This window comes from Scaptodrosophila lebanonensis, unplaced genomic scaffold, assembly GCF_003285725.1.
Source record: "Scaptodrosophila lebanonensis strain 11010-0011.00,11010-0021.00 unplaced genomic scaffold, SlebRS2 tig00000096-arrow-pilon, whole genome shotgun sequence".
In the NCBI taxonomy this organism is placed as follows: Eukaryota; Metazoa; Arthropoda; class Insecta; order Diptera; family Drosophilidae; genus Scaptodrosophila; species Scaptodrosophila lebanonensis.
The window spans coordinates 4,434,257-4,449,589 of NW_022060567.1; the positions used below are offsets into that span (position 1 = coordinate 4,434,257).

The window sequence follows — 15,333 nt, forward strand, 5'->3', positions numbered from 1 at the left end:
TTATAAACTAAATTTGAATTGTTATTGAAAATGATTTCAAATTGCAAACAACACTCATCTGCTCCTAATTTCCATTTTCTTGATTGATTGTTCTAAACTATCTAATAGTAGTCTACAATACTTGCAGCTGACTGAGGCCAACTTCTTTCTATATTATTGGAGTGAATAACTGCACCTTCTTGAGCCAACTAAGCGCATATCGATTACATTTACGAATAAAAATATTATATAATAAACAGTACTGTTCTCATATCCGATTCTAGTAGAGATTTGGGAGTCGACTCACAGTCCGACATTGGGCTTGCTTTTACTTTTTCATTTCAATTTTATGTAATTTGAACAACTTTTAATTCAATTGTAACAAGCCAAGTGATTTGAATTTAAGACTGGGACCTCGCTTTAACATTTCGAAAAATTGTACTGAAATGAAAACTCAATAATAGTCCAATTGTCCACTGCTATTCGTAGGATCGGTGAAAAATAGATCTATTTGATTTCATATTTTTTTCCTAGAATTGGATTTACCTATTTCCTAACATTCTTTAAATTGCAATCAAATCTCCACATAGTTCTGGACAAAGTTAGGTATTTTTTCTTATGGTTCATAGATTTTGAGGCTAACGCTTTCCACAAAATTAGCCACTCCTTAGAACTTTTACTATGTGTACAGTTTTATCGGAATAAATCCGAGAGAGGAATTTAGAGCAATAAAATTGTAACAAAAAAAACCCGACCTCAGGTCTAGTGCATGGCATTTTTTTTGTTTCGAGGATGATTTTGAAGCAACAGCATCCCGTTCAGGAATAGACTTTTCAACTATTCGCACTAAATCAGCCATGATTAAGGTTTTCTCATGCATGCGATTGTGAGAACTGGACCAAATTGAAATAGGACCATTCGGGAAGATCCAGCTTTCAAATTGAAATTGAAAAGGAATCATCAAAAGCGGTCGAATGTACTGAACTAACAAACATAAAAAATACAGACAAATTGATAACCTCCTCCTCTTTTGAAGTCGCTTAAAAATGTAATCTCTGCCAAAGTCCGATGCATATGTGTGCAATTAAAGAAGTACATCAATAAATGCAAGTTATTGGTGCTATATTATTTGTTTAACTATGTATAAGTAATCAAGTAATTATATTAAACTTAAGGAATGGAAGTGAAAACATGTTCTCGTCACAAGAGTGGATTCCTGTTCCTTTTATTTTCTTAAATGAAAACCGTGTCTTCTATACTCGTACTGTTATCTGTGAATTGTGGGCTATGCTTTATAATTGATTTAAATTCGATATGTGAGCCACTTAGTCTAAGTTTTAAGTACACAAAAAAAAAAAAAAACAAATACCCTTAAACTAAATTCTAAACGCCTTGCCTCGATATGCCTAAAAGATAATTCACAACTCGAGCGGCTGCGTTGCACCTCCAAAGCCACTGTCAGAGCCTGCCCTCAACTTGTCCTCCGCCTCACTGCGCGCCGCCAGGCAGTTGCCCAGGAAGGCGGCCGCCAGCCGCTAGTAGGGACGCCAGACATCTGTCGGCTTGGGTGTGCGAGAGCGTATGGGTCCAGCGCCTCCGCTTCCGCCGACGCCACTTCCTCCGCTGCTGCCACTGCCGGAGCGCGAGGTGGTGCTCACATCATCCAGATCGATGGTCTCCACCGGCGATGGCGAACGTCGCGTAGAGCTGACCGGCGGTGACGCATTCGGATTGGCATTCTCCGCATCCGGTGGATTGTGCGTGATCAGCGTGACACATCGCTTGACCAGATTTACGCCATCGATGGCGCCACTATCGGCCGCCGGGCTGGATGAGGAGGGGGCAGCTGCTGCTGCCGCCGTATTCAGCGGTCCGCCGCCACCATTGCCAGCTGCCGCCGCCGCTGCTGCCGCATTCCGTAACCAGGGCAGGTCGCTGTAGTTCCCATACAGCTGTGTGTACAGCCATTGACTCGACTGCGGCAGCAGCGGACTCTGCAAGAAGAGCTGAGCGGCCAAAGCTGGATTGAAGCTGTGAGCGGGTGCAAAATGCTGAGCAGCTGCAAAACCGCTGAAAAGCTGCTCCGTGGGGTTTTTCCGCAGCCCCGCCGAATTGCGTTGTATGAGAGAAGTGAAGGCACCGCCGCTGCCAGGTTGTTGTTGTTGCTGTTGTTGTTGCTGTTGTTGTTGCTGCTGCTGCTGCTGCTGCTGTTGGGTGAGTTCTGTGGCCGCTGTGCCAATGTTCATGCCCATGCTGCTGCTCGCATCGGCACTGAGCAGCGTCGGCGATCGACTGCCCACATCATCGGATCCGAGACTTTTCCGCGGCGATCCAGTCACCGAAATGCTGTCGCTTTCGAAGCCCGCATCGATGTTATTATTATTGTCATTCTCACTGGTCGTTGTGGTTAGCGGTGGCGAGGTGGTTCGACAAGGTGGTGGTTGAGCGAAAGCGCTCAAAGCTGCTGTCGCCGTTGTTGTTGTGGTGCTCGGGGAGCCCTCCGGACTGGTTGTGCTATGCGCCGCCCCCACTGTCGCCAGCTGCTGAGAGTCGGCTGCAAGCAAGGATAGAGCTTAGTATTGGAACAATCTACACTTAATCGTAGACTCCTACATAAAGCCGAATTAATAATCGGATATTTCTTTGACTGTCTGCCCGATTAAAACAAAATATCACCAGTCCTCCTTCTGGGTGTCGCTTTAACCCATTTATTTATTTATTTTTTTATTTCATCAACAAACATAGCTGTTAATGTAAAAGAAAATGTATACAATAGAAAACTTAGAAAAAATCAAATTAAAGAGTAAAAATAACTATAAAATTTACAATAATATCTAATCATGAATCCGACTCGATGGGGAGATTTTAATCGCGATTCACAGCACAAAGTAGTTAGACCTAATAAAAAGAAATGGTGATGAATAAGAAAAAATTAAAGTCAAAAACAAGTAAAATTCAATTAAAATACTTAAATAATAAAAATATAATTAAAAGTTAAGCAATTTGAGAATCCCTGACCTTTCTCCTCTGAGAACAAAAAATAAATACATAAATAATCATAAAATTAGCAATCAACTAAATAATATTGATAATATTACTATTACTAATACTAATAAAACAAAATCTTCTCTGTTAGTGGTGGGAGATAGATCTTTGCTCCTTATTGCTTCAAAGCTGAAGAATAAATCTGCAACTTTCTGTGCAACTTTCAATAGCTACTTGTATTATACTACATCTTTATACAGTAAAGATGGCACTCACTGGGAAATTAAGCTTGGAACAAGAACTGTTAATTAATAATAATCTAGCAGCAAAAGGGCCTATTTATATAATATATGACTTATGCGACTTTTAATAGAATATGCTAATTAAAAGGGATACAGTATGTATACTATAGTATTTGGATGTTACAAAATATGGCGACGTTTTTACAATCACAAAAATAAAATAAAACTGGCTGGCTTAGATTTCTCTTGAACAAATATATGTAAAGGGATAAAAAGAAAGAAATTGAATGCATAAGTATTAAAAATTGTTGTTATCTCTCTCCCAAGAAACTTATCATTTTCATGAAAGTGCTTCAACACACAATATTCTTAACAAATGTTTTATTGAATATGTTTAATGCTGTTTGGAGTACTTCTGTCTCTGTCTACGCTTCGGGGGCCACCTCTACTTACCGCTCAGTGTCCGCAAGCCTTGTCCAGCAAAAGCTCCACCAGCTCCGCCGCCGGCAGCCGCCGCCGCTGCAGCTGCATGGTGGTGCGGGAAGAAGGGCGAAGTGGCTGCAGCTGCCACCGCTGCATGGGCGAAGGCGGGACGCACACCCAGAGCCATGTGAGCGCGCCAATCGGGCGCATGCAAGTGACTGTGCATGCCCACCAAATGATGCGCAAAACCTGAAAAAAACGATTTAGAACAGAGCGAGGTATAGTTAGTTTTCACGACGTATGCGTAATATACGCCATATGTTATACAAGTATATGCCATTGAATGCTGAGAGGATTAAGTCTAAGAAGAAGAGTTTCCAATAGAGATATGCGCCCATTTTCGATTGAGATCCGTAGGTAGAATATTGAAAGGAATTAACGCCTTCCAACTTTTCTCTTTGTATCCATAATACATTATACAAGTAAATTGCAGTCATATAAAGCAGAAATCTGATGCATAGAGGATGTAAAGTTTTCCATGTCATGAGGGAAAAGTCAATTGGTCTGCATTGTTTTCCCATTGCTAGCCAAATTCTCATCACAAAATATCCTTCGGCACCTGGCATAACTCAACGAGCTAAACGGATTCCCACAATCTGTGTTCGTTTCTGACTATGACTCGGTTTGAATCGCGGCATATAAAGAATGATTTTAAATTACTTACAGTCTTAAGAGGAGTCTCATATCTAAAAATGTCACAATTCGCAACATAATTAAGAAAATAAATTTAAATAAATTTCAAATAAGAACAAATTATCTTTCATCATATTCGGATAAATGATGTCTGATCTGATTCCGCTTTATCAGAAATTGACTTATCAAAGCAAGAAAATTAAAAGATTTAAAAATTTTAAAATTTCATTCTGGTGTGGAATCTTTTTTCCAGAAGACTGACAAGCTTTTTAATTCATTTTGTACAAACATTACAGACTGCGTTAACTTTAGAAGCAACCATCACAGATCTGAAAGCTGAAGAAAGCAATCAATAGGCATTTCTTTTATTCTGTCGTGAAATCTTTCTTCCAGAAGACTGATAAGATTAATCAATACTTTTGTACAGACATTGCTCTACAGACTGTGTTAACTTGAGAAGCAACCATCAAAGATCTAAAAGCTGAAGAAAGCAATCATTTATTTCATTCTGTCGTGAAATCTTTCTTCCAGAAGACCAATAAGATTCATCAATATTTTTGTACAAATATTTCTCTACAGACTGTGTTAACTTGAGAAGCAACCATCTAAAAGGTACAGCTAGCAATCAATAAGCATTCAATCCAGATCTACTATAATTAGTCTGCTTCAAATGCTAATAAAAAAGTGACCTTTCATACTCAAAGAAAGTCTTGCGGAAATTATGACATGCGCTCGGAGCTAAAATATTTGCTCATTTTTAGCAACAAAGGGAAGGGCAACAACAAGAGCAAAGACTAAATCAACTGCAACCAAAGACACCGACCACATATAGCCAACTGTGCAAGACCAAAAACGTTGCCGCACATTTTGGTTGCTGCAAAACGACAACAAGAACAACAACAACAACAACATGAACAATGCCTTGGGCATGGCCGCCATTGCTGCTTAATGCACACACACATACGAGTGTGCTTACATATATGTATGTACACACTCGTATGTACGTATGTAAGAACTCCACCTTCGATGTACACGCACGCACACACACGCCCACAAACACACACAGACACACAGCGACAAGACTCTTCGAAATGCTTCTTGGCCAAATCTGGTAGCGAGAACGAGAGCCACAGAGCCCACACATAGACACACAAGCACAAATACACAAACACACGCACACACACACCTACAAGTATATACTTACTACTATATCCACGAGAGGCAGCTCAAGGCAAACTCCTAAATAAATTCATTAAAATTATCCCTGATGCCAACCGCTCCGCCCCCTTCCACTCACAGACACACACACACACACACACACACACATACACTTTCCCTCCCTTCCCCTCATCAGCTTCTTTTTGGCCATCTTTTGTGCCAACGACGCGTCGTCCAAAGTCCGTTGCCGCCATCAAGTGGCAGCCCACATTTGTGGCCCAGTCGGAAAAGGAGGGACGTGAACATTTGGAGTGTAGCCTCAAATGCCAGGCCGCAGTCGCACATACTGAGCGGTTGTGAAGATGACGATGGCGATGATGAGGACGAGGACGAGGACGGCAAGCATGACGAAGACGATGAAGACGATGAAGACGAGGTCGACGACTGAGGCGAGCAGACGCTACAAAGACAACGGCCCAGACAATGAGCAGATGATATTGTAGGAGATGAAGAAGCAGCAAAAGAAGCATACGAATGTATAGCAATAGTGGAGTGGTGGGAGTGGGAATGCAGTGGAAGAGAGTAGGGAGGGGGGAGAGGCTAAGGAGGCCACGTTCCTTGCTGTCTGGGCATTACAGGTCAGAGACTCATTGCCGTTGTCATTGTTGCTGTTGCACATTTAGCTTCGAATTTTCTTAAGCGCGAATAGAACACACACACACACACACACTTACATGACGCTCTCCCTCCGCCCTATGGCACATTCGAGCTGCCCTCCCCTCCCCCTCGCTCACTCGTGGCCACTGTCGTCGTGAAGGCACGAGACCAACTCTCATACCAAGCCACACCACAAAACACACACCCACATGAGCACGCGCTCGCTCTCGCTCTGTTCCTCTCCTGCACACACGCTCTCCCATGCTGGTGTGCTGTCTCGCTCCCGTGCACTTGACGCAAATACTTGGCCAAGTTTTGCCAAAGTTTGCAACCAAAATTTTACCGAAAATGTGACACCAACGAACCAACCAACGAACCAAGCTGGCAACCAAAACAGCCAACCAGTCAGACAGGCCAAATAGACGGTAGGCGGCAGACGACGGCGTTGGCGGTGGCGGCGGTGGTGGCAGTGGCAGTGGTAGCGTCGTCGGTGTGCCACTGCAACGTCTTAGGAACGTGGCTCCGTCTGAGGCTGAAATCGAATCTGAGACGGGGTCTGAGCCTAAGACTGTGGCGTCTGCCGTAGGATGCGACGGCATTTATGACATCGGTTCTATTTTCCAGTTGACGGGGGCTGCAACTCTTGATTGGCATGCTGCATTACTTATGAGACACAATCCGTACGCATGTGTATATTCTAATGAGTGTGCGTGTGTGTGTGTGTGTGTGGGTGTGTGTGCGTGTGTATGTATGTGACACACACACACCAGAGCACTCGACACTAGGCCAGAAAGTGGGTCAAACAAATGCGCACTTTAAGGACGCGTTGCGCCAACTGCACTTCATATATTTCTATACCTACTACTACCATTAGTATATGCCTCGATTATAATCTGAATTAGTGGTTAGGGAGAAAAGGAAGGGCAGGAATTGTTAATTTGTAAACATTATTTATTATTTTATTGTGAAGCGAATGCAAGTTTCATTAATTGATGGACGATTTTTCATTTTAGTTCTACTTGTATGTCAAAGTTCCAGACGAAAATGTTTTGGAATTAATTCACTTATAAAGTACTATTAAGAGATACTATTAATTTCATTTCAAAGCCTTCATTGAATAGCTTTAATATACAAATATTTGTATTTTTTCATGTTTCTAATATTTTCCGCCTCATCTTGCTGTTAGTGATCAAAATGCATCGTACATTTTTTATAAGGCAAGATAATTGGAAATGAAAGATTAAAAGCAAGGAATAATAATGTAATTTTAAAGCCTTTTAAAATGTTAAAAAAATATACTTATATGTTTTAACATTTTAGTTTATTTATTTTAAAACATACATATTTAACATGTAATTACTTCTACAATTATTGAAGGCCGAATGTAGTTAAAAAGAAAATATTTCAAAACTAAAATGGAATGCTGGCTTGACTCTTAAAAACTCTGTAGCACTCCAAATAAGTCGCATTCAAATTTTTAAAAATTAGATCCAGTTTTTGTGCTCTCTACATATAGTCGATATGGCAATATCCGTCTGTCCGTACGTTTGTATGAACTCAAGGAACTCCGAGAGTATAAGAGGTAGAGCAACAAAAGTTTGAAATGCTTATTCCTCTTTGTCCTGAGTTTGCATCTCCCACTAATACACAGCCAAAATTTAAAAATTACATCAAATTAGCAATAAGTCTCTTTATGTTTCATCGTGATGTGTCAATTCGAAAGGAAGTTGTACTCATTAATTTAATCTCCCCTTCCAATCTCATTTCCGTTGACAGCTTTGGCTGTACTACACATACTTGTATACTCACAAATAGTCACCAAAGCTATACTAATATATTTTATTTCATTTATTTACTTCATTCAATCAGGTTTTTTTCTAAGGACTTCCATCCTTACACTGCTGCTTGACAGAGTAGGTTCAAGATTAAGCGAAGGACAGATCGAACTGAACAAAAATATATCTAAACTAAACCGGTATTACGCGCGTCCACAATTACTTAAAGCATAAAAAGACAATTCCACTATTTTAATGTTAAAGCAGAATTAATATACACATTTTAATATGATTTCAGTTTACCGCATAGTTCCAGTAGCATCCACAACCAGAGATTATGTTTATCTCAAGTGATATTTTGATCCAAATACATTTAAAAGTATTGTTATTCTTTCTTTCATAGATTCAAACATTTTAAGTGAAAGTGGAGCGTGTTGTGTAAAAATTTACAACAAATATTAATTTAACAATCTCAAAAGTGGACCATAATCAATAATTATGTGTAGACTCACCGTACTGGGTATATCTACTGCTTTAAATAAAGTCAAAAGCTTCAATTGTGTGAAAGTGTTCCGAAATAAAGAGAATTATTGCTCCATGAAGACACTACATTTCACAAAAGTAGCTTATTGTGTTTGAAAATCGAATGTTTTCATAAGAATGTCTAAACACAAAGCGCACAGGATATTCGACCAAATATAATAATAATGCTGGGCAAGTTTTTGGAGACATGTATGCCGATTTTTGTAAACGTCCTAGCTTGCAATATTGTTTTTGTAAATTCACATACATATCTATGCATGTATAGATAGTTAAGTAGCATAGCTAAGTTAGTTGTAATACCTAGAAACATACAGACACATACATGTAATTGTCAGTACTTATATGAAAACAATACATACATATAGTGCGAGTATACTACAAGTATGCTCTGAGCTATGCACATACAAATTTTATAGTTAGTATTAGTTGTGTCACACAAAATGGCAGCAGTAACAGCCCACAGAAGTACGACGATCAGAGACCGACACATTCGCACTCACACCCACACCCACACTCACACATACAGAGGCAAAGGAAACGCCCGCCCACGCTCGAGTGCTACTTAAAGTTAGCGGCGACGGCTCCGACGGCACCAAAATGCGCAGCAGCAGCGAAGTCGATGACGAAGGCGAAGGCGAGGACGAGGACGAGGACGATGAGAACGAGGATGGCTGGATAGCTGGATGGTGATGGCGTTGGCGATGGCGATGGCGATGATGGTAGAGGCAGTCATTGAGCAAATTGTGTTTCCATATAATATAACATCGCGTCGATTTGGGTAACCCAAAATATGTATATAGATATAAATGTACGAGTATATACATATATGTATATATAAATATATATGTAGGGTATATATGTACATATGTGGGGGGAGCTTGGTCAATCCCACCCATAAACACAAACACACACACAGACACAGACATTCCAACACTTCAGCTCGTCAACATACGCTTGCCCAGAGAGCGAGACTAAGGCGCACCGATGCTGGCGACAGTGAAACCCCATAACAAAAACCTAAATATGCGGTCCTGTAAGGAAACCCTATGTGCGATAAAGGGTTAGCCACGTTGGTGTCAGTTTGGGGTCGGGTTTTCTTCGGTGCGCCGCGTAACGGTATTCGTTCTGCACGTCCTCTTCGTCGTCGTCGTCGTCGTCGTCGTTGGCGTCGCGTCGCCTCGGCAGCGGTTTTGTTGTCGTCTAGGCAGGTGCTGCCTGGCTCATACATGTGTGTGAGTGGCCGCTCACTGGCATGCATGGGTAAGCCATATGTGTGTGTGTGTGTGTGTGTGTGTGTGTGCGTGTATGTGGGTGTGTGTGTTACCCAGCTGGCGGGGCATAACGTGGTGCCATTGGTGCGCCACAAAAAGCTTTCATGAGTCTGCTGCGTTTTTTACACTTTTTTGCGTTTTTCTGCTTTTATTGTCTTTATTCCAAGCTGCGCCCTTTTTTCTCCATGTGTGCAGTCTTTGTGTGATGGAGTGTGTGTGTGTGTGTGTGTGTGTGTGTGTGTGTGCTTGTATGTGTGTCACATGTGCATGCATTTAATGACATTCAAAGTTTTTTAATAAGTACTGTTTCAGAACTTTCGCGATTTGCCGTCGGAATTTTTGTTTTCGCCTTACCGACGGCAACACGACAGCGTCCCACAAAACCCTGTTGCCAGCAACATGAACAACATCAACAACAACAACAGCCACTAGAGCAATAGCAACAACAACAACAACAAAGATCCAGCAGCAACTACTCTCGCAAGAAGGGAAAACTTAATGCGCCCAAAGAAAAACTCAAAAGTGCGCAACAATTTCTCACCACAAAACGTCTTGGAAAAAAACGAGCATTGGAAGCAGAAGCAGCACCGCAAACAAAAAAACACACACACTCACCCACACACACACACACACACACACACACACATATACAGTGCGCATAAACAAAAACGTGCAAAACAAATTTTGAACTCACCACAAGAAGAGCAAGTAGCACCAGCGATGATGGCAGCGACGGCAGCGCCAGCAACCCCCACGCACACATTTGAGTGAGTGGAGCAGAGAATCAGGGGAAATAGCGCCAGTACATAAAGAAACAAAAGCGCTCAATCCCGTTTCACTCAAGTGCGAGAAGAGCGACGGCGCGTGCGCCAACAAGCACCACGACGATGGCAGCGGCAGCAGAGTCAGCCGAGACAGCAGAGACAGCCGTCGAACAGTCAGAGGCAACACATATTTGCTTTTGTGTGTTGCCTACTTTTTAGCGCGAGCCAAGATGTTAGCAATACTGGTGCTGTTGCTGTTGCTGCCGCTGTTGTAGCCGCAGCTGCTGCCGCCGCCACCGCCGCTACTTCTGTTTCTCTTCTAAGACGAGAGTAGAACGCGGTTCTGGCCACTACATTACCGTTAGGCCGGACACGGACGCGGACAGCGGACAAACATTGTGCTGGTCACTCTGGTGAGCACTTTGTGGTGTTGATGTTTTTCTCAATTTACGCCTGCTCATTCCTTTGTGTTGAGTTGGAAGTGAATACATTGAGTCTTGCAATACTTGAGGGCAGCTCAAAATGTCAAACACAATTCCTAGTTATAGCACTATATAACCAATAATAGGCACAAATAGGCGATGACTTCTTTTTACAGATGCACATAACAATGATAGCACGTCTAAAATAATTATAGGTTTTTGCAAAACAAACTCTGCCTCAGTCGCCTGCCAAAGAAATATATAAGCCTGTCCCCTCTCCCTTAGTCCGACGAATTAAATATAACTTATTGTTACAATCGTTCATATATTAGCTTTATTAAGTAGTGCACCAATTTATATTAAGCTGTCAAATATATTGAGATCTTATTGAAAAAAAAGAAAATAATTCCATAATAGGCGATCGTAAAGCTGCTATACAAACGATTTCTCGCTAACATAATAATGAGGTATTATAAGATTTGTGGTACACTCGGTTTGCACATGATTAAGGCAAGTCAGCAAGTGCGGTTTTGTTATAGCTAGCTATATCGGTTCGTTTCATCATGCATATCATGTACGTATATACCTATAATATAGACCGTGTTTCATAAATTCCGGCTTTTTAGAGTGAGAGAACAGACAATTAACAATTTCATTAACTGGACTTAATTTATTTTTAAATCAATATACAACGTGTAATAGGGCTGGTGTAAATAACCTAAAATCATAGCTAGATCTGAATTGTTTTGACCTATATTGATTTTTATGTTGCACACTGAACAGAAACCCTTTAAGATATAACAGTTAAAAATGTATGTACAATAAAAAGAGATGTCCAAGGAATTGGATTTGAGCAACTTACCTTATTAATTAATACGTTTATAAACAATAAATGCTTATGATTTCTAATATTTGTACACAAAAAACTCAAAACTTTAACAACAACTCTAACACCATGCTGACATGTGTACTAACTCTAGAAGATACACTCATAATTAGGTCGGATACATTTATTGATGTCCGAGTATAAGCTTGGATATTTGATGGTGGTTAACATAAATATATTGCAAGGTGTAGTAGTTATAAAATAGATATTTTAGTAAAAATTACATGTTCATTACAATAAATTGAAAGCATCCATTTTCACAATATTTTCCTCGATTTGTTGGATGCCCCTCCTTGCCCCAATTATTTACGGATTATAAAATTAATTTTTTTAAATGTTCACGGCCTAAACAGCTTAACAAAAAGGCTAGGTGAAAATACATAACAAGAAATTCCCAGTTGGGAATTTGGTAATTAGTTGTTAAGATGCACTTTGTGAAGAAAAATGTTAGGTTTCTTGTATATACGAATAGATTTAAAGACAGAAATATTATTATGGTGGTTTCGAACTTATGAAATGAAAATCCATGAATGTTATGGGATGTTTAATTTAATTGCTATTTAATGTTAATTAAGAATTTACAAAGAGTCTAAAGTATTCCCAATTTGTGATTTATAATTTAAAAAATTTATTTTTTTTTAGTTAAGGTATTATTTGATTTTACAAAATCACATTTACATTTTATCTATCAGAAAACTATCTTTAGCTGTCTCCATTCAAGTTAAAATTGTTTAGTAGTTAAAAATAACTAAACGACGATAAAAAAGTCTATCATATAAAGTATTCTTAAAAACGAGTCTAATTATGGGACGAACATAGAGAGACACACTAAGAAAGAAGTTGCATAGAACACCCAATTCTTTTATTTTTAGTACAACATTTTTTTAATTACAAGTTTTGTATGCAATACATAACACCTGAAAAGATTTAAATATTAAACTGTCGTCTAGTGCCTATGACATGGCTTTCCGGTTCGAAACAACTTTTATTTTCTATTAAGAAATAAATTTCAAAATAAGCAACATTGTTTACATGCTCGGTATATATGTAGATAGTGCAGAATATTTAAAATAATAGTTGTAGAGAAAAATCATCCATAATGGCTGAAGCATAATAAATCCTTGAACTTAATATTACTGTCTTTTATTTCTGTCGCAAATTTGTGTAACTTAACTTCATTATGCTCTAAGAGAATGTCAAATTTAATCGAAATTCCTGGAGTTTTAAGAAGCTTCAACAAATCGCCTTTAGCGGAAAAGTGGGAAGTACCTTCAAAAAAAAAAAAAAAAAAAAAAAAAAAAACATAAAACTTGTCTTTAGGATAACCTACATTTTAATTGTGGAAAGCTCTCTCCACTGTCTTCTTATGGACTTACGGTTACTGGAATAATAAATACAACACTATATTGTAATATAGAAGAAGTTGTATTTGTCCCTTCATTGAAGAAAAAATGAAGATACGAAAAATGCACCGGTACTTGTCAAAGAACTAGAACTAATTTCTTAAACCAAAAACAGTCAATAACTGTTTTGTATAAAGCCTAATTAGCATGAACTATAGTATTTCCTTCAGTTAAAATCTTTCCAACACCTATACACTTCCTAGGTTTTCGGCAGATTTGTTAGTTTGTAAGGCAATTTTAAAGCGCTGTCTGTGACTGTTTAAAGCAGCCATCCTATTTTTAGTGAAAAGCTGCTCAATTATTTTGTAGACGCAGTTATATTTCTAACAACTCTCAGAAGCTGTCCTGGAATCCAGTATCCACAAATAGAGTGCCGCAGTCAGCAGAAGTTAATAGAAAATAAGCCAAGACAAGTGACTTGCCTACTCTCCCTTCATGCATAGACATATGCCAGAAAGTGTGTGTGTGTTGGCGTTTAAGTGTGGGTGCGTATGTGTGTGAAGTGTTTGTCATATCGGTATTTACACGTATTTGTTGTAGATTTGCAAATTGTTTTGGCAAATTTGTTGCCATTTTGTAAGGCATGCCAACCCACACTCTCGCACACACCCAAGCACAAGTCAATAAACTCAACCGACCCAGACCTTATACGCTGCCATACCTCATCCACACCCACACCCACACCCACACCCCCACCTTCAGCCACCAACCCCGTGACCCTCAACACACGCACAATACGCACAAATTTTTACCGTGGCACAAGACACACACACTCACACACATGCAAAGGCAAGACCCGTGGTGTTGACAGTAAAATGATTGCTGTTGTTGTTGTTGTATGCCATCAGCTACCGAATCGGGGTCTACGGCGTACAAACTGGTAACAGGCCGCAAGTTATCGAAGAAAAATGTGTAGAATACTTCTTTGGGTTCGCCAAAAATAAAAATTGCTTAGGCGTCGTCGTGCGCTCGGCAAACATATTTTCGCAAACGCTATAAATAATTTTAAACGCATCCAACAACAACAACAACAGCGACGACAACAAGGACAACAAAACGATAGGACACGGCAAAAGGTACGCACGAGCCATTGGCATATGTCAACCACACCCCCTCAGCCCCATTCCGTGTACGGCTCGTTCTCGCCTTCTTGCCGTCTGCCCAGCTGGCGTATTAGTGTCGCATTGACACGTAAATTGACATGAAATTGAATCAATGCTGTAATATGTCCTTGGGGGCGTTGCGTGTGCTGTCTGTGAAGAGGTGAGGTGGGAGGCAGGAGCCGGGCATGTCCTGGGGCGTTCACAAGCGGCCGAGTTTGTCAATGACTTTAAAATTTCTCTCTTTTCTAAATTGAGCTGTAGGCAGTGCGCCTTGAGGGGTGGACTGCGTAAGCATGTACTTAAATACACATATACTTGTATTCATATGCACGTATGTATTTAAGCTTTTTTTGTGTGTGTCTGTCTGTCTGTCCTTTTTTCACTTTTTTAGGCAGCGCTTTATTAACTTGTTTAAAGTGGCACGCCTAACCCTTTGAGCCTTTTCTTAAAGCGCACGCATGCACAAAACAACCACCCAGCAGCAGCAACAACAACAACATCAATGCAAAACAAATGTGGTACAGACGTTTTGTGTGTTCAGTGTGTGTGTGTGTGTGTGTATGATTATTTTGCTTGTCAGCACTTTGATCTTTGCTTTGACGGCGAAATACCAAACAACAACAAAAAAAGGCATCAACCAAAAAGGGGTATTAAATAGTCTTAAATAAAATGCATTTATGCTTCAAATTTTACTTTAAAATGCCAAGACAGCCTTTTTCGCTTTTAAATACATTACTGAAATCAACTCAAGCATAAAATTCATTTAAGACATTAACCCACGCACAACTTCCCATATGAAATAATTACGCGCACATGTGCCGCCGTTTCGGCTTTTTTATGACACAAATTACATCAAGCGCAAAATTTTAATATAATTTGCACTAAAAAGTGCGCAGCAAAAGTTTTTGTAGTTGTCAACGTTAACATTGTCAACGCTCTTGACTTCGCCGCCCCATCCACATCCTCATTGATGCTCGTGATGAAGGCAACTTCAAAAGGCGTATAGGTAAGCAAACACCAGCACGCACA

At 40.0% G+C, this 15,333-nt stretch overlaps 1 protein-coding gene across 1 annotated transcript in view; it reads right to left on the bottom strand.

Annotated features, from left to right (window-relative positions):
• Positions 1 to 1,514: 1,514 nt before the first annotated feature.
• LOC115627570 (centrosomal and chromosomal factor) overlaps positions 1,515 to 15,333 on the bottom strand; it is a 57,282-nt gene continuing 43,463 nt past the window's right edge. The window contains exons 4-5 of the mRNA XM_030523294.1: positions 3,660 to 3,878; positions 1,515 to 2,533 (exon numbers count right to left, since the gene is read on the bottom strand). Coding sequence (XP_030379154.1) covers positions 1,515 to 2,533; positions 3,660 to 3,878 — 1,238 coding nt within the window. The remainder of the gene's footprint in view (positions 2,534 to 3,659; positions 3,879 to 15,333) is intronic.